The sequence below is a fragment of the Protomyctophum bolini genome (genome assembly GCF_963924005.1).
Source record: "Protomyctophum bolini genome assembly, chromosome: 7".
NCBI lineage: Eukaryota > Metazoa > Chordata > Actinopteri > Myctophiformes > Myctophidae > Protomyctophum > Protomyctophum bolini.
Window position 1 is genome coordinate 16,912,074 of NC_137868.1, and position 19,904 is coordinate 16,931,977.

General features: G+C 40.9%; 4 protein-coding genes across 4 annotated transcripts; 2 read left to right on the forward strand and 2 right to left on the reverse strand.

The window, feature by feature from the left end:
* Positions 1-905: 905 nt before the first annotated feature.
* On the reverse strand, positions 906-2,967 carry LOC308318586 (trypsin-1-like; the record flags this gene model as incomplete). The annotated part of the gene is made up of 6 exons (XM_080768202.1): positions 2,910-2,967; positions 2,610-2,757; positions 2,077-2,327; positions 1,566-1,702; positions 1,288-1,389; positions 906-953 (listed from the first exon to the last, which is right to left on the reverse strand). Exons 1-6 carry the CDS (start codon positions 2,947-2,949, stop codon positions 906-908), a joined length of 726 nt encoding a protein of 241 aa, XP_080624328.1. The 5' UTR covers positions 2,950-2,967.
* A 2,250-nt stretch (positions 2,968-5,217) lies between these two features.
* On the forward strand, positions 5,218-8,588 carry LOC308318587 (trypsin-1-like; the record flags this gene model as incomplete). Its single annotated transcript, XM_080768203.1, has 6 exons — positions 5,218-5,287; positions 5,445-5,592; positions 6,625-6,875; positions 7,629-7,765; positions 8,006-8,107; positions 8,574-8,588. The coding sequence occupies exons 1-6, from the start codon at positions 5,248-5,250 to the stop codon at positions 8,586-8,588; spliced, it is 693 nt and encodes a 230-aa protein (XP_080624329.1). The 5' UTR covers positions 5,218-5,247.
* A 648-nt stretch (positions 8,589-9,236) lies between these two features.
* LOC308318588 (trypsin-1-like) lies at positions 9,237-11,376 on the reverse strand (the record flags this gene model as incomplete). Its single annotated transcript, XM_080768204.1, has 6 exons — positions 11,307-11,376; positions 11,010-11,157; positions 10,278-10,528; positions 9,805-9,941; positions 9,492-9,593; positions 9,237-9,284 (listed from the first exon to the last, which is right to left on the reverse strand). The coding sequence occupies exons 1-6, from the start codon at positions 11,344-11,346 to the stop codon at positions 9,237-9,239; spliced, it is 726 nt and encodes a 241-aa protein (XP_080624330.1). The 5' UTR covers positions 11,347-11,376.
* Positions 11,377-12,854: 1,478 nt separating this feature from the next.
* Positions 12,855-15,101, forward strand: LOC308318369 (trypsin-1-like). The gene is made up of 6 exons (XM_080767897.1): positions 12,855-12,915; positions 13,244-13,391; positions 13,626-13,876; positions 14,173-14,309; positions 14,460-14,561; positions 14,987-15,101. The coding sequence occupies exons 1-6, from the start codon at positions 12,876-12,878 to the stop codon at positions 15,032-15,034; spliced, it is 726 nt and encodes a 241-aa protein (XP_080624023.1). The 5' UTR covers positions 12,855-12,875; the 3' UTR covers positions 15,035-15,101.
* The last annotated feature ends 4,803 nt before the right edge of the window (positions 15,102-19,904 follow it).

Consider the following 19,904-nt stretch of genomic DNA (forward strand, 5'->3'; position numbering starts at 1 on the left):
ATTGTGCTACCTTTTTGGCCATAGTGATACAAGAATCGCTGGATATTCTCAAATTGCACTTTTATTTGTAGCTCTGAATAAGATAAGGACTACATGTGAAATGTAATTGTGAATGCAATTTATATAGCTCTACTTAAAACTAGAAAGAAATGTATTTCTAAAGGAAAGAAAGAAAGAAAGAAAGAGATGCTAGTGTGAAAAAAACGAGTCGGACAGATTTATGGTGAATAGAGATGACGGGGGGCTCAGGAGCAGTGCTGTGCACAGATTTTTCCTTTTGTTTTTTTTGTACAGTGTAGTGTACAGTATGTGGACCATGGTGACATTGATAAATTCTTGATAAAAAGCTTCTAATAAAAATGTAGGCCCCAAAATCTATAAATCTCACACTATTCCCGGCCGGTTCCACGCACTGCACAAGGTGCCCTTTTTTCACTTAAGCACCTGTATATATACCGGTAGTTTGTCCACCGACAGTTGTGGCGAGACTGTCAAGCAGTACAATGATATCCAGTCACAGCTAGCTAGGCCTATTCTGGGATGAACATTCACCTAAGAAGATCTACAAGCTGACAACAGTTAAATCCTGAAATACACATGGAAACGGTGTACAGCTTTTTTCACATTCCAATTTACTATAATAATATAAATGGTAGACAATCGCATATTTGGGAAGTGGAATGTACAGTACATGCACACAAGATATAACAACAAAGCACAACCTTGAATCTAGAACAATTAAAACAAGCACAACAAAATTACATTTGTCTGAAAGACTTTATTATACAAGATGAAAAAAATGTGGGATGGCAATAATGGAGGTATACAGTGTTTGATGTATGATGGCTGAGGTGATGGTGGTTGTAATGTAGGCCTACAGGAGATAGGCTACTGTAGGATCAGACTTAAGAGCTGGCCATGGTTTGCTCCAGCCAGTCGTTGAACAGGCACACCTGAAAATGGAGACGGAAAAGATTTAACATTCTCAGCTTGACCTATATTTTAGGGTATAGTTGTGTATTGTATTGTTATGGTTCACATTTCTCGTCAGAATACATTACAGGTATTGCAACAGGCAAGTCTCATATTTATAGCTTCCTCACTTGTGGATAAAATAATAGTAAGAATGATAATAGTAATAACATAAAATAATCTAAAAAATATGCACCTCAAAAACATATTTTCTTAGATTGGCTCAGCCAAAATCCTTACTTTTATCAATGTCATGTCTCTTTTCTATGAATAAAGACTACAAAACTGAAATAAGACGTATGAGGCATTCTGTACCTTGGCGTAGACACCAGGGCGGTCCTTCTCAGCACAACCGTATCCCCAGGACACAACACCCTGCAGCTCACCATTACACACGACGGGGCCACCAGAGTCACCCTGAGAGAGAAAGCGAGAGAGAGAGAGGGGAAAGAAGAAAGAGGAACAATATGTACATTTATTTCTCAATATAATTCAACATCTTGACCATCGATATTATAAAAGGCTTTTCTAACATTGCTTTACTATTCAGATGGTGGAGGACCTCTGCAGGTGAACCTTGCTGACTACAGTACCTGGCAAGAGTCCTTGCCTCCCTCCAGGTATCCAGCACAGAACATGGCGTCAGTGATCTGGCCAGGGTAGGCGTTGTCACAGTCCTCATGAGACAGGATGGGAATGTCAAGGCACTGCAGCTTGTCACTGTCATCCCCTGGGGTTAAATACAGGTGAAAGTTGAAATGGATTAAAACAATGGAGATATATAATCCTATATACTTGTCAAAGCGTAAATTGCATTAAGGATGTACAGTATAACTATAACGATATCAACATATCTGTTTTCAATGACTTATGAAGATGAGTAACGAAAAGGGATATTTTCCTCATACAAATAATTGAGATGAAGCCTACTAATTATTTTACATAATGATTAATGATCAGTGTCAGTGTTAGCCATACTGTACAGTATGTGTTGTGATTTTGAGGCTGTTTAAATATTACACACAACTGAATTGTTATGAAACATTTAAATGCACTTTTTCTCAGGTTGTAACTAGGCATGTTGATCAGGTGCTATACACTCACAGTAGCTCATGGTGTTGCCCCAGCCAGAGACTTTGCACATGGTTCCAGCGGGAGCGCAGGAAGTGGGCAGAGCCACAGCCTTCACATACTGGTTGAGGGTGGCGGGCTTGCTCAGCTTGATCAGCATGATGTCATTGTTGATGTTGTAGGAGCTGTAGTTGGGGTGACGGATGACACGAGAGGAGGAGATCCACTGCTCGGTACCCTCATCTTCCGCAATGTGGTGCTCGCCAAGACGAACCTGAACGCGGCTGGAAAAGAGGGACGTATGAAAGTTTAGGCTCATGTTATAGTTCCTGTCCACTTTGTGCTTATTTTCTCATTTAATGAGTAAAACATTATTTTAACTATGGATGAGTATAGTTATTATGATATAACTAGCACATATTCAGTGGTTGCAGGTAGACTCCCCTTTAGACCCTGGTGTCACCTGAGAAGTAGTACCACCTAAAGCTCATAACCATGACTCATCAGGTGAGTTAAATCAAATTTAATCCAGACTATGGATGTAAATATATCAAGGTTTTTCTTACGACTTGTAGCAGTGAGCAGCAGACACAACCCAGTTCTCGTTGACCAGGGAGCCACCACAGAAGTGGTAGCCAGAGTTCAGAGACACTGTATGGGCCTGGGAGTGTTTCTCACACTCATATCCTCCGACGATCTTGTCCTCCTCGGCAACTAAAAACACACAGGAAATATACTATTAGATATTTTGTTCTCTGAAATCAGAACAGAGGTCGAAACAGATACCAACCAGTTGAACATACAGATACGTAAGTCACTTAAATATTTTAGGTAAGTGTCTTTAGGATCCAGGCCTATAGACTCACAAGCAGCTCCGATGAGCAGAATGAAGACCAGAGACATCATGGTTGCTGTGTGATCCTGTCGATGCAGTACATGTACTTCACCTTGACCCCTGTTTATATGGAGTGGTCAGTACAGTGGTCACTCCCCACACCCTTGGTTGACCAATCAGGACGAACAGTTATATTCAACAAGATCAAAATGTGTTGCCTATGAGATAATTGTACTATATCATTGCTCCCTATCACAAAGGACATTTGTAGATGTCCTGACCCTTTAATGACTGTGTGCATTATTACTACTGATATAATTACTACTATTTTATTCTTGAATGCATGAACGGTGAACGCAGATTCCTGTTTGCTATTCATACTTTGGATTAACACATTTGTGCATTGCAAATGGTCTTGGATATTCTGCATAATGTGTACATTTTGGTGCTGTGAACAATTTACAGATATGACATTAACAGGAACACGATGCAATTCGTTTTTGTTTGTAATCTTGACATGCATGGAGCTATGAGAGTGGAGTTCTGCAGGTGGCCTGTTCACACACAGACACATGCACAGACACATGTACGCACACACACACACACACACACACACACACACACACACACACACACACACACACACACACACACACACACACACACACAGGACATGGTTTAACCTGAGAAATCACCCCTCTAAGCCAGAAGTACATTTAGAATTCTTTCAAAGAAACATTGTTCAGAATCTGAATCAGAATCAACTTTATTGCTAAATCATACATTCACAGGTGCAAAACAGTAGACTGCCATCGTTTGTTGTTATTTCCATAAGCGAAATGGCTTACGCCAGCTCTGGTATCTAACCAGATGTAGCTTAGGTCTTAGGACTCCGACCAATCTTAATCAATATAAAACATTAAAAGATGGAGGTCACGGAGCTCTCCGTCCATGGCAGTTAACCGATGCATTTGAAATGACGGCGATCTCCGTCCACATGCAGAAAAAACTGTCAGCATGTGTCCACATACTGTATGTATCGACAGCATATAGTCCACATACACTGTAGTCCACATACAGTATGTGTCGACAGCATATAGTCCACATATGTGTGGACAGCATACAATATAGTCCACATTATGTGTCGACCGCATATACTGTGTAGTATACATGTGTCGACAGCATATAGTCCACATACTGTATATGTGTCGACAGCACATACTTACATACTGTAATGTAAGTGACACTGGTATAATTCACAGCTAGGTGCAAGAGGTTGAGAAAAAGTCTAAGGCCAGACTGCCAACACGTGCATTCCTTAATTAATTGGTCTGCAGTTCTGTGTTTTGTGGGTTGATAGAAATTCGAGAGACGGCGAGATCCATGCTCGACTGCGACGATTCGTCGTGGCATATAAGGGGAGTCGTCGCAGCATAACGGCCCGTTCGTCGCCGTTGCCGGTGGTATTGAAACAATCAATGATAAGTATTGCCATTGACATAAACATACTGTAGGGACTGTTTAAACTACTTTACAGTTTACAGTGATTGATTGTGTGAAATTGTGTCCATAGTTTGTGTGCGTGCGTGATACTGTGTGTGAACCAGGCCATCTGCAGAACTCCACACGTGGCGTGTAGCTCCATGCATTTCAAGACTAGAAACAAAACAAGTTGCGTAACTTTCCAAACGGGATTACCCACTGGTATGATCCACTGGACAGTCCAGAGTCCACTCATTTCATATCTGTTCATTTTACTACATATTATGAAATTGTTCAAATTGTTCAATGCTTGCATGCTCAAATGGACTAATCCAAACAAAGTATAGGAAAGGAATAGTTACCAGGAATGTGAGTCGATCCTGCCATTAGGGAATAAAGTATATGAATTGTGATGTCGGTATAAGAATCCATTATACACAGACAGGAATAGGCACACCAGTCCTTGTGGTGCCGGCCCACGGAAGAAGAATCCAAATAACTAGTCGTCAAGACACATAAAGGTGGCCGCACACGTAGTAGCCCAAGTGCCAATATTTTATTATGGACGCAGAGTAATAGATAAAAGATTCTCGATTTGGCACATGCAACTGCCTTCTTCAGGTATAGCTAAGTAGGAATGCACACATTTCCAGTAATGTATTTGTTTATTTCAGAAAAGGCTAAAGTGATAATTTATTTAATCATCATCATCATGTTATACAAATTCCTTAAAGGAGGAACAAATTTGGTCTGATCAGTACAAATGTTGAATATGATGTCTGATCATCCTGAGTGTCCTGGAGGGACTGACCACTGTAGGGACTGACCACTCCATATAAACAGAGGTCCAGGTGAAGTCCGGTCATCGACAGAATCACACAGCAACCATGAGGTCTCTGGTATTCATTCTACTCATCGGAGCTGCTTGTGAGTACTATAGGCCTATCCTAAAAATTGTTTTTTTTACCTTAACATGACATGTTTAAGTGTCCTATTTGTATGTTCTAACGGTTTCAACTTCCCCTCTGTTCATGGAGGACAGAATATCTAATAGTGTATTACTATTCCATGTGTGTGTGTTTAGTTGCTGAGGAGGACAAGATCGTCGGAGGATATGAGTGCGAGAAACACTCCCAGGACCATACAGTGTCTCTGAACTCTGGCTACCACTTCTGTGGTGGCTCCCTGGTCAACGAGAACTGGGTTGTGTCTGCTGCTCACTGCTACAAGTCGTAAGACAACACTTAATATTTGTATTATTAATTTTATTATTATTATTGTCTGGATTTTTTGTTGGATTCAGCTAACCTCATGAGGCATAATAAAACATCAAGAAGGAAAGCTAGATAGATAACTCTATTACTCCCATGTGGGAATCCATGCGTCAGAGACAGCGTAGCAGTTTAGTTTGCAGATACAAGGCATTAGAAGTACAGATACAATCAAGAGTTAGAATAAAAGTATATATAATCCAGGGCATGAAATTCATAGAGGCCATGGCCCCCCACAGTTTGGCCTTCTGGCCTTCCCCAACTGATTACACCTCCTCTTTCTTGTCCTTTGTAAATAGGATTTTGTGAAATCAACAGTTTATTAATTTATTTATTGTATATAGTTATACTACTACATAATTTACGTACGTATTTGAGTAATACATTATTATAAAATTATCCATACCCCTTATTTTTTGTGTTCTTGTTTGTTTAAATGTAGGGTACACATCTTTTTAAATAGGGAGACTATCTGCAACCACTGCAAATGTGCTAGTTATATTATATCATACATAACATACTCATGTACTCAACAACGTACTTATTGATTAAAGTATAGGGCATAGCAGTGGTGGACATTTTCTTGTTCAATTGTTCAAGACCCCATTCATATTTCCCATAGAGATTTCCAAAAAGTAAAATTTAAATAATTTTAAGCCTAGGATCAAGCCATCCAGGATCCTGGTGAATCATGACCATAAATAATTTTATTCTGTGAAGATTTGTGTTTTAAATTGATATAGGCATACCGTTAATAACAAAGTTTTGCGGTTTTCAAAAATAAAAATTCACTGCAATTCAGATGCAAATGTTATGGTCATGATCCATCAGGATGGCTTGATTCTAGGCTTAATATAATTGATATAAATAGTTTTGGAAATCTCTACGAGAATAAATAATGGGGTCTGGATCGATGAAGCCAGAAAATAAGCACAAAGTGGAGAGGAACTATACATGAGCCTAAACTTTCTCATGCCTCCCTCTCTTTTCCAGCCGCGTTCAGGTTCGCCTTGGCGAGCACCACATCGAGGTTGATGAGGGTACCGAGCAGTGGATCTCCTCCTCCCGTGTCATCCGTCACCCCAACTACAGCTCCTACAACATCAACAATGACATCATGCTGATCAAGCTGAGCAAGCCCGCCACCCTCAACCAGTATGTGAAGGCTGTGGCTCTGCCCACTTCCTGCGCTCCCGCTGGCACCATGTGCAAAGTCTCTGGCTGGGGCAACACCATGAGCTACTGTGAGTACAGCACCTGTTTGAAAAAGTGATCATGTTAAGGGCTGAGCTCAGTCACCGGCAGGGCAAGAGTTTCAGGGAGGCTACGAATGGCATGGTCGTCGTTGTCCCTCAGTTTGGCCTTGTGCACCTCCAAAAAATGGCATGCCCTTAATGCCACAGCTGACTGTGTCTTGTTAAGATTCTGAATTCGTAACTCCCATGAGTCCCCATCTTTAAACAAATTCAGGAACTTTGGTTGCTGCAGGGCTGAGCATGCATGAAATAGTAAATACCATAATTTATTTATTTCACTGCAGATAGTCTAAATTATAGTATTTGATAGCCTTCCTGCTCTGGCATTATTTGGCCACCAAAGGTCAAGTGGCCTTACATGATCTCCGGACCTATCTGATTAAAACAGCACAGGCATAATGTTGATATAGTGCATATCGTTGCAAAATGATGCCCCACCACATGATCACAGGGGTGACTTGACATTGTAAGTGGCTAGCAAAATTAGTGGGAGGGGCCTCTGTAAGCGATTGCGGCAACCACACTTTACAAAATTGCGACTTTTCTAGTTTGGCCATTGTACCCTCAAAAATGGACAACATCAAAGGCCAAGTGGCCTTTCCCCTAAATTCCAAATTTAGTTTAAAATAATATAATCATAATAGTTGCATCTTTAATGCAATTTGCCCTTTGAAAAAGCATGGATTAATGTGTCCTCCATTGTTTTAATCCATTTCAACTTTGACTTGTATTTAACCCCAGGGGATGACAGCGACAAGCTGCAGTGCCTTGACATTCCCATCCTGTCTCATGAGGACTGTGACAACGCCTACCCTGGCCAGATCACTGATGCCATGTTCTGTGCTGGATACCTGGAGGGAGGCAAGGACTCTTGCCAGCTACTGTAGTCAGCAAGGTTCACCTGCAGAGGTCCTCCTTCTCCACCAATGTATCTGAATAGTAGAGCAGTGTGTCAGAACATTATAGTGGTCATTCCTTTCACAATATTGAATTGATGGTCTTGATGTTGAATTGCATTGAGAAATTCATGCATGTCTTGTTACACTTTCCTCCTCTTTCTATTTTTGTTTTCTCTCTCTCTCTCTCTCTCTCTCTCTCTCTCTCTCTCTCTCTCTCAGGGTGACTCTGGTGGCCCTGTCGTGTGTAACGGTGAGCTGCAGGGTGTTGTGTCCTGGGGATACGGTTGTGCTGAGAAGGACTACCCTGGTGTCTACGCCAAGGTAGACCTCAAACATCTTATTTAGATTTAATAGAGAAGATCTTGAAAGAGCGAATCTGGCAAAAAAATGTCATGAGGTGTATCTAAAATTGTTGTGAGGGCTATTCATATTGTTTTTAATGTCATTACTATTGTCCTTCTTACTATCATATTATCCACAATGTTAAGTAACCTATATAGCTTTACTAGCTTATAAATACAAGTCTTTGAGACTTAAATGTAACTTTGCTGTGATTGTTTTCATTGTGTTATTTACTCCCCAAATATATGATTGTCTCCCATTTCTATTACACCCATTATTATAGCAAATTGGAATGTAAAATCTGCACATCATTTAATAATAATAATAATAATACATTTTATTTATATGGTGCCTTTCAGGTCACTCAAGGTCGCCTAACAAACAGAAAAGAAATACAATACAATTTACTTGTGTAAATGTGTAAACATTTACTTGTGTTTTTCAGGATTCAACCACTTAAACCCTATACTTAGTACCTTAGTACCTAGCCCTTACAACGGGTAAGGGCTATAGTTACTAGAAATGTGTCCATTCTTACTACTAACATCACAATTCATATAGTTTATTCCCTAATGTAAGGGACTCACATTCCTAGTAGCTATCCATATACTTTCTTTGTTCACAACGCATTTGCACATTGCATTGCAGATGCTATCCTGCACTGGTTTAAAAATAGAAAAAGAAGCGCTGCCAGGAACAATGGGTCTATATACCTGTGCTCTTTGGCGACTGATGAGCAAAATCGAACAAAGTACTGCTTAACTTACAAATGGTGTGGACTACAGACTTGCAAAGAAAATACATTTTCACTGGATGTTAAAGAGAATGGTGCTATAGTGAAACCTAACAGACCTATTTCGGGTTGAATGTTTACCTAATAGCAGCCCTATTTTACTAAGTATAGAGTATGGAAGTGTTTAAATCCTGAAATAAAAATTGGTATAATAATATAATATGAGACAATAATATTTGTTGAGTACAAACACAATCACAACAAAGTCAAATTTGAGTCTGAAATACTTTATTATGCAAAATGAAAGAAATAGAGTGTTTGAGGTATGATGGCTGAGGTGATGGTAGATGTAGCCTACAGGAGGTAGGAGCAGACTTAGGAGCTGGCCATGGTTTGCTCCAGCCAGTCGTTGAACAAGCACACCTGAAAATGGAGACAGAAAAGATTTAACATGCTCAGCTTGGCTTTTGACCTGTATTTATAGGGTATAGTTATTACCCATACATTTTTATGGATCAAGGTTCCAGGGTTTTATTTCTACTGCAGTTGAAAGGTCTTGAAAGGAAGCGATTCCTCCTAAACCTTGTGGATAATAAGACCCATAAGGAAGACGTTTGAGCCATTCTGTACCTTAGCGTAGACACCAGGGTGGTCCTTCTCAGCACAACCGTAACCCCAGGACACAACACCCTGCAGCTCACCATTACACACGACAGGGCCACCAGAGTCACCCTGAGAGAGAGAGACACACAGAGAGACCGAAAGAAAAAACAAAAAGAGAAAGAGAGGGAAAGTGGAACAAGACATAAATATATTTCTCAATAGAATTCAACATCAAAAGCACCAATATTATAAAAGGAATGGCCCCTAGGCTGTTCTGATACTATTCAATATGATGGAGAAGGAGGACCTCTGCAGGTGAAACCAGTTCACTATACAGTACCTGGCAAGAGTCCTTGCCTCCCTCCAGGTATCCAGCACAGAACATGGCATCAGTGATCTGGCCAGGGTAGGCGTTGTCACAGTCCTCATGAGACAGGATGGGAATGTCCAGGCACTGCAGCTTGTCACTGTCATCCCCTGGGGTTAAATACAGGTCAAAGTGGAAATGGCTGAAAACAACAAAGGAAAAGTAAATCTGCATCTATATGCTTTTATCGGAGCATATAGGCCTAAAGAATGCAACATATAGCATTAAGGATGCAACCATTATGATGACATTTGGTTTTAATGTCAATGTTTCTGAAACAGGTTATTATGATGAAGTAGTTGAGGAGCATAGGGATAGTTTGCGTTAATTTGTCTAATTTTGCACAGGCCCAGGGGTTCTCAACGTTTTTGGCTTGGGACCCCCGGAAATGCTTTGACTGGTTATGTCTCGTAACTTTTTAAACAGGTGTTGTAGCCTATACTCACAGTAGCTCATGGTGTTGCCCCAGCCAGAGACTTTGCACATGGTGCCAGCGGGAGCGCAGGAAGTGGGCAGAGCCACAGCCTTCACATACTGGTTGAGGGTGGCGGGCTTGCTCAGCTTGATCAGCATGATGTCATTGTTGATGTTGTAGGAGCTGTAGTTGGGGTGACGGATGACACGGGAGGAGGAGATCCACTGCTCGGTACCCTCATCTTCCGCAATGTGGTGCTCGCCAAGACGAACCTGAACGCGGCTGGAAAAGAGAGAGAGGTGTGTGAGAAGGATAGGCTCATATAGTTCCTCTCCACTTTGCATGTTATTTTAATCAATGATAATGAGTAGGCCCTACAGTATGTTATTTATTAATGACAGAATATAACTAGCGCATCTGCGGTGCTTGCAGGTAGTCTCCCTTTGAGATTTTCTTTTTAATTCAAGGGGTAAGGACGATTTTACTCAAATACATACTGTAATATGACTACATATAATTAGTAAATAAATAAATGTTTATATCACAAAATAATAATAGCAATTGTATTTTGTAGAATTGGTGACAAGAAAGAGGGCAGTGTGGGCGGGGCATATCATTATGTGTGGGACAGAAGGACAAACTGTGGGCCTTCTGTCTATCCTGGTTACGGTATATTTTTATGCTTCATGACTCATGAGGTGAGTTAATCAAGATTCAAATCCAGACAAAAAATATTAATATACTGTATCAAGGGTTGTCTTACGACTTGTAGCAGTGAGCAGCAGACACAACCCAGTTCTCGTTGACCAGGGAGCCACCACAGAAGTGGTAGCCAGAGTTCAGAGACACTGTATGGGCCTGGGAGTGTTTCTCACACTCATATCCTCCGACGATCTTGTCCTCCTCGGCAACTAAAAACACACACAACGGAATACACTATTAGATATTTTGTCCTCCATAAACTGAAGGGAAGTCAAAACAGTTAGGAACCAGTTGAACATACAAATCACTTATGTCTAGGAAAAAGGTAAATGCTTTTAGGATCTAGGCCTAGACTCACAAGCAGCTCCAATGAGCAGAATGAAGACCAGAGACATCATGGTTGCTGTGTGATTCTGTTGATGAGTGGACTTCACCTGGACCTCTGTTTATATGGAGTGGTCAGTCCCTCTGTACAGTGGTCAGTCCCTCCAGGACACTCCCCACACCCTTGGTGGACCAATCAAGATGTTCAGATACAAAATGACCAGACCAAAATGTGTTGCTTCTAGGAATTTGTATAATGATAGTATTAAAAAAAAAGGGGGAGAATAGCATTTCAGCCATAAACTAATACATTACAAGAAATGTATGCTTTCTTACTACTAACATCACAATTCATATAATGTGTTCCCTAATGTAAGGGACTTACATTCCTATCCATAAGCATTGCAAATGCTATCCTGCGTTGGTTTACTGGTCTATAGACAATGGCGCTATAGACCTTTGCTCTTTTGCGACAGATGACCAAAAATAAAATAAACACAAAAATAAACACAAACAACTAAATAAATAAGGCAAGACCTGAAGTGACATGGGAAAATATTAAATCAGTGTAATAAATATTTACACTACACCAAACATGATCACAGTGATCAAAAAACATTATCAGTCAAATATAACAACATCAGAGTAATCGATTTCATCATTTAAACTTGGAACATTGTGGTAACGATCCAAAAGGGTTCCCGTTGGAGCAGTCTTTTGAGTCGATGATATCCTGCATAATTTGTACATTTTGATGCATAATATGTAGTAATATGAACATGAGTGGACTGTCCAGTGGATCCTACCAGTGAGCACACAATGCGTTTTGAAAATTATGCAATTTGTTTTGTTTCTAATCCTGCATGGAACTACAAGCCACGTGTGGTGTTCTGCAGATGGCCTGGTTCACACACACATGAAAAGAGAGAAACGACATGCATGTACAACACGAACGCACGCACGCACGCACGCACACACACACACACACACACACACACACACACACACACACACACACACACACACACACACACACACACACACACACACACACAGAGAGAGAGAGAGAGAACTCCACTTGTGGCTCATAGCTCCATGCATGTCAAAACTAATTGCATCGTGTCCCTGTTAATTTCATATGTTCATTTTCCTACATTATTATTACATAGCACCAAAATGTACACATAATGCAGAATATCCAAGACCATTTGCAATGCTTGCATGCTCAAATTTGTTAATCCAATTGTTAACAAGAATGGGAGTTCATGCCATTAATTAATAAATTGTGATATCAGTAGTAATGCACACATTTCATTTATTATTTAAATCCAGAAAAGGTAAACATGCTGTTCATTTATTTAAGTAAGTACTTTTTCTTGTGTTTCATGAATACAATTGTCAAATATATATATATATACTAATACTAATAATTCCTTACAAGAGCAACACATTTTGGTCGTTTTAGTACAACTATGATAGTATCTGAGCAACCTGATTGGTCCACCAAGTGTGTGGGGAGTGTCCTACACGGACTGACCTCTCCATATAAACCAGGGGTCCAGGTGAAGTACTGTACTCTCATCGACAGAATCACACATCAACCATGAGGTCTCTGGTCTTCATTCTGCTCATCGGAGCTGCTTGTGAGTATAGGCCTAGATCCTAAAGACACTTTGGGCCCTTGCCCCATATCCCTAAACTTATTTGCCATTCTTTACTATTTTGAAAATCATTTAAAAATAGTTCAGCTAGCCGATCTACATTGACACGTTGTGAGCTTGTAGATCGGCTATTTGATCTTTTTTTAAAGCTTTTTCAAAATAGTAACAAATGGCAAATAAGTTTAGGGATAAGGGGTAAGGGATATCAATATACAGTATAACCCTTGAACTGATTTCTAACTGTTTTAAATTCCCATCTGTTTACAGAGGACAGAATGTGTAATAGTATATTCCATGTGTATGTTTACAGTTGCGGAGGAGGACAAGATTGTCGGAGGATATGAGTGTGAGAAACACTCCGAGCCCCATGCAGTGTCTCTGAACTCTGGCTACCACTTCTGTGGTGGCTCCCTGGTCAACGAGAACTGGGTTGTGTCCGCTGCTCACTGCTACAAGTCGTAAGAAAACCCCTGATATAATATTTAGAATGCATTTTGATGAACTCACCTCATGAGTTGTATGGAAAACCTCTTAAATGTACGAATTAAGATGTGATATGGAAAACATCATGATTTCTAGCTACCTTGTAAACTTTATCACATACAATTTGACCCTTCCTGGCCTGAGATTTTTACCTGTACATCCTGTATTCTGTCTTCCCTGTTTCATTGTCTCCCAATTTTTTTTTATAGCCGCGTTCAGGTTCGTCTTGGCGAGCACCACATTGCGAAAGATGAGGGTACCGAGCAGTTCATCTCCTCCTCCCGTGTCATCCGTCACCCCAACTACAGCTCCTACAACACCGACAATGACATCATGCTGATCAAGCTGAGCAAGGCCGCCACCCTCAACCAGTATGTGCAGGCTGTTGCTCTGCCCACTTCCTGTGCCTCTGCTGGCACCATGTGCAGAGTCGCTGGATGGGGAAACACCCAGAGCTACTGTGAGTATACAGGAGAAGCACCTTTTTTAAAAGTGATCAGGTTAAGCTAAGTTACTCGTGAATCTGGTGAAAATGTGCATATAAAAGGTCCATAATTTACACATTATACATTATTCTTTAGTCTTTACCATCTTCATCTGTTTCAGAAACATTTACATTAAAACCAAATGCAATCATAATGGTTGCATCCTTATTATGTTGCATTCTTTATGCTTTGATAAAAGCATAGATGCAGATTTACTTTTCCGTTTTTAACCATTTCCAATTATTTGACCTGTATACGTATGTACCTCCAGATGATGACAGTGACAAGCTGCAGTGCCTGGACATTCCTATCCTGTCTGATAGGGACTGTGACAACTCCTACCCTGGCATGATCACTGACGCCATGTTCTGTGCTGGATACCTGGAGGGAGGCAAGGACTCTTGCCAGGTACTGTAGTCAAGTTGTCAACAGGGTTCACCTGCAGAGGTCTTCCCTCTCCACATTCTGAATAGTAAAGCAATGTGTTAGTACAGCCTATTGGTCGTTCCTTGTACAATATTGATGTTCTTGATGTTGAATTTTATCTCTCTCTCTCAGGGTGACTCTGGTGGCCCTGTCGTGTGTAACGGTCAGCTGCAGGGTGTTGTGTCCTGGGGATACGGTTGTGCTGAGAAGAACCGCCCTGGTGTCTACGCCAAGGTACAGAATGATCGACTCACATATTGAAAACGCAAGGATTTTCATTGCTAAACAGCAGTAGCTGCTATAAACGAATCTGAGAAAAGAGGCGTGTATCTTTTTGGCTACCAAGCAAGTGTATTGAAATCTGGTCTTGTCTTGTCTTTTTCTAATCATTAACTAGCTATAGTATACACTACAGACTACATTATAATTATAATAGTATAAAACTGTCGATATATTTAATTCATTTTAGCTTTTTTTGTTACCATTTTACTTTAAAATCTATTTATTTTATAACTAGTAATTATGACTCCATGCATCCACAATATAAAGAAAGCTAAATAAAAAATGTCACTGCCTGCAATGTAACAATAGCTGCAATACATGTGACAATACAACCCTGGATGATTGAACTATATCACATATTTCTGTCTCCATTTTAGGTCTGCATTTTCAATGACTGGCTGGAGAAAACCATGGCCAGCTACTAAGTCTGATATCCTACCTCCTGTAGGCCTATCTTACAACTACCATCACCTCAGCCGTCATACCTCAAACACTCTACCTCTGCTAAAGTGGGACAGTCCCACTTTATTGTTATTTTCCCATCTGGCATAATAAAGTCTTTCAGACTTACACATTTGTTTGTAATGGTTTTCATTGTGTTTCTACTCTCCGCACATATACATGATTTCCTCCCTTTTATATTACAGAAAATTATTTATTATTATTTCTTTTTTTGCCTGGATTGGGAACAATAATGCTTTTCACACCCATTGTGACCGCATGGACCAATCAAGATGCACCCTTCAATAGAATTCAACATGATAAACTCTCAAAACATAACATTATTTTAATTTTAGTGAACAGCAGTTTGTATTTGGTATTTAATGTCTAAAACCGGGAAAAATAAATGTAGCTCTAAGTGCAAATTCAATAAGGAATATCTCACGCTTTCATTCAGGTTACCAGCACTGCAGTGGCATATAGACTTCCGTTCCCACACTGTCAAAATCCTTCCATTCACAAAATCCCAATTTGAGCAATACTATTCAATCGAATTCTATAACCAATCTGCAGCCAGCCAATCAGCGATTGAGCGCCGTTCTATCAAATACCACTATCAAGGGTATGCACGTGACATCATCGTACCTGGAAGTTATGTGGGAACGCCCACTGAGTGGCAAAAAACTACTTTCTGGCCTTGAAAGCCCATTCCTCCAAACAGAAAAGTCCTGTCTGATTGCATGAAACACAGTACAATGTTAAACTCACCAACTTTGCAAATGAACGAAAAGCTTGAATTATCCAAGTTATTCCAACCAGTTCCTTTCCCCTCCATCAGGCGCCCCGGCTGGCCAGGGGGAGGCAGTTTAAATTATCCTCTTTCTATCTGCAAAGTTTTTGTTTCATGAAAATCCACCATAGAAACGTTATGAGCTACTTTCTGTCAAGAAATGCCCTGCATTTGATGTCAGAGTTTGGTGCTTGTTTTCAATAAAACATTATGTGACATTTAGAAACAGGTGGTAGGCTACGCCGGACGGTTGAGTGATTTCCAACCAGGGGGGCAGTCAGACAGATATTTTGTGAAGCCACTGAGGAAATCGGGATTTCCTGAAAGAAGGGGGGAAGTCCCGCCTCGTTGTCTGGGCCAGCCAATGGCCAGCTGGGCCAAAACGGATCTAGAAAGATGGTGACTTACAATACAAGGACTGACAGGCTTCATTTTACGTTCATGTTAGACCCGGAGAACGCTTTGTCCATATTTTTTACAGTCTATGTTTCCAACGAGCACTTCCAAACGCCATGCTGCTCAATGTTTTGCCACTCAGTCTAGATGAGGGGGGCGTGTCCTGATGGGAAAATCATGCATGTGCATATTAGAGACACACGGGGACTACAAATTTCACGCCCCCAAATGAGACAGTGTCCCCACTTCTGGTCCGTTGGCACGGTGTACTGCAGGCCAGCCCATAGAAGTCCATTGAAATTCAACTGTAGTTAGCCTACTTTTAAAATAATATGAAATTAACTGAAGACTATATTGATTTGAATAAAAATATGTTTCTAAATGTATGAAGTGTCTTCATCAACATATATTCTTGTTTTCTCAATAGAGGATGTATTTCACATTTAATTTACCACTTGAATGAGTTACCCATAATGTTAACGGAGCAGAGGGGAGACGGCAGACAGAGAACCTGTCGCTTTTGTGTGACACTGCCTTTACGAGGCTACGAGCGCCGACTTTGAAGAGTGGAATTCTCAATATACATCCCGATCCCGACTGACTTTGTTATTCATGTCTATATTTTGAACATGTCACAGGCTTACTATAATGTTCTACCTACCGTGGAGCTCCGACGGTGTGTTTTACCGCTGCAGCCACTTTGACTTGAGATTTACAATGCTAGCACTTTTCACAAACTGATGGAGTATATTATTGTACATTGTAGGATGTATATTGAGATGGCAAGTATGTGACATTTAAACGGACAAATGAAACATATAGGACACTTTATTAGAACACGCATTTAGCAGACGCTCTTAATCCAGAGCGATTTACATTAAGCAAGAACAAAAAAGCATGGGAATACATGAAACTTTTGAAAGCTAAGAACGTAACAGTGGAATATCTATATAATGAAACTATACATATATACTATACTATGCTATACTCTATTTCTCGCTCAAGCTAGGTCGGGAGGTAACCTGGGGGTGCACGGCCTAGGTTTGGGAAGGCCTAGGTTTGGGAACCGCTGGTCTAGATGGAACGGGGGTCCACATGCATAGGATGGATTTTTTAACACCACCTGTTTTTTCTTAATCCTTGAAGGGTGTATTTAATACTATTTATATTATTCTGCCAGGTGACAGGCTAAAACAATGTCCCATGGGGTTCTGTTTTAAAGCTTTCTTACACATATCCTGCCCCTAAACCGCAAGATGAAAAAAATATAAACAATTAAGCTGTCACAGTCACAGACTTTTGTCATTCAGTCTAGGTCTTATATTTCTATGTATTGTTCCCTGGTCTAGTTTTCATGGTTCTATGTTTGTTTGCTCCAGCTGTGTCTCATTTTGTAATCAACCTTCTTGTGTATATCAGTCTTGTTCCCCAGTCAGTCCTTGTTGAGTCATTGTATCCTGTCTAGAGTTCTCATCGGGCCTGAAAATTAAGGCCCGGCCTTACCTATGCCCTACCTTAACCTAAAAAGACCATAATGTTAGGCCCGAAAACCCGAAAAAGCCCGAGTGGGGAAAAAATTAAAATGCCACTATGGCCGCCGCGGTTCAAATGTTATTGAAGCGAGTGTGAACGGACTAGGCTAATCGCCGAAATAAAGGATTTATGTAACTGACGTTCATTTCCAACATTCTAATGGTTTCCAGCGATTTCCAGGGGTGAGTAAACATCTTTGAATCAAAGTAGCAGCGATCCTCTGAAGTGACGCAGTTATATGTCCAATACTGTCCTCGTTAACAAACTTTTTCATCATTCACCGTTGGCTAACGTTGTGCAACAGTCCAGAACAGAGCTATACAATATTATGACAACTGTCAACTTGGCTATAAAATCTACTAGGCTAAGAGTGTAGGCCTATATAGTTTACATTAATCATTGACTCTCAAATCCACATACCACGCGTAATGTGCGTTGCCTAACCAAAAGAACAGACATACAAACAATCAACATGCTGCTCGATTGCGTGTCGACAGCTTGCAGATCTGTTCTTTTGGGCACACAATGAGGCGCGCTGCGCTTGATTGATTGATTGAAATATTTATTAACAGTTTGTAGAATTACAGTACATTTCAAGCACAAACTCAATACACAGACTGTTAAGTACTGTGAGCGGACGACCCAATTAAGCATTACGCTTGTTTACAACAGGGTCCACATTGTTCAATTCATCAAAACATTTAGAGACATACAAATAGACACTTCTATGTAGTTAAAAAACAGAACAGGAATTCATCATATAGGAAGCAAAAAGGGAAAAGATACATGGGAAAAGGGGGGTGGGGGGGATTCAGATTTTACAGAGGCCAGTTTCGAATTGCAGCCATCCGTAGGTGCCCTTTGAGAGTGGTTTTGAAGGAGTCAAGGGATTCACATCACGTCTTCATGACTGTTGGTAGGGCGTTCCACATTTTGGTGGCATAGGAGCGAAAATAATTTAGTCCCTTGTTTGTGCCGAATCTGGGTTGTACATGGTTTGTTGCACTCCCTCTGGTGTTGTGGGTGTGGACTTCGTTTACATTAAGGAAGTATTTAGACAGGTACATGGGTATCTTGGTGGTGTATCGAATCTTGTGGACCAGACCCATTCCAAGATGCTGTACTCTGTCGTCGACCCTAAGCCATCCCAGCCTGTCAAAGTGGGCAGGGGTGAGGTGGGTTCGGGGGGTGAGGCCAAGAAGAAGGAGCCTGACCAGTTTGTTTTGGGAGGTCTGCAGCCTTGTTCTAAGGACCTTTGAGGTGCTGTGGTACCAAGAGGTGGATGCATAGTCAAAGAGACCTTGTACGAGGGCTCCTGTTAAGGTCTTCAAGGTGTTTTTGTTGACCAGTGAGGAGATCCTTTAAAGGAATCTTGTTTTTTTATTGACTTTTTTGATTACGTTGGTGGCCATTTTATCACCGGAAAGATTGGCCTCCAGGATGGAACCTAATTTCATCTTTTCGTGTGATAATATTGTCACCCACTCTAACCAAGAAGCCATCTGCCTTGCTGAGATTACTATTAGATCCGAAGAGAATGGATTCAGTTTTTCCCAGGTGTAAGGATAGTTTATCAGCGAGCCAGGTGCAGATTCTACCAAGTTCAGAGCTGAGGGTCTTTTCAACCTGCAGTTTGTTCCTGTCCGAGACCAGCAGTGCTGAGTCATCTGCGAACAGGAACAAGTTGCAGTCACAAGCTGATGTCATGTCGTTAACATTTATTAGGAACAGTAAAGGCCCTAGTATGCTTCCTTGTGGGACGCCACAGCTCACTGGGAGGGGGCAGTGTTCCGTTCACCTCCACCATCTGTTCTCTCCCCTCCAGGTAGGATTGCATCCAGCTCACTGATGTGCTATCAAAACCAATAGCTTTAAGTTTGTTAACCAGTATGGAGTGGTTCACGGTGTCAAAAGCCTTTTGGAGGTCCAGCATGACCATGCCGCAGTATTTTCCAGCATCCACCTCGTGTTTGATGTGGTCGCTCAAATAGAGGAGGCATGTGTCAGTGGAGTGGGATGTTCTGAAACCAGATTGGAACTCGTACAACAATTTATTAGTGGCAAGATACTTTTCAACCTGTTCATAGACTATTTTTTCCATCACTTTCGAGATGGAGCTTAGAATAGAAATAGGG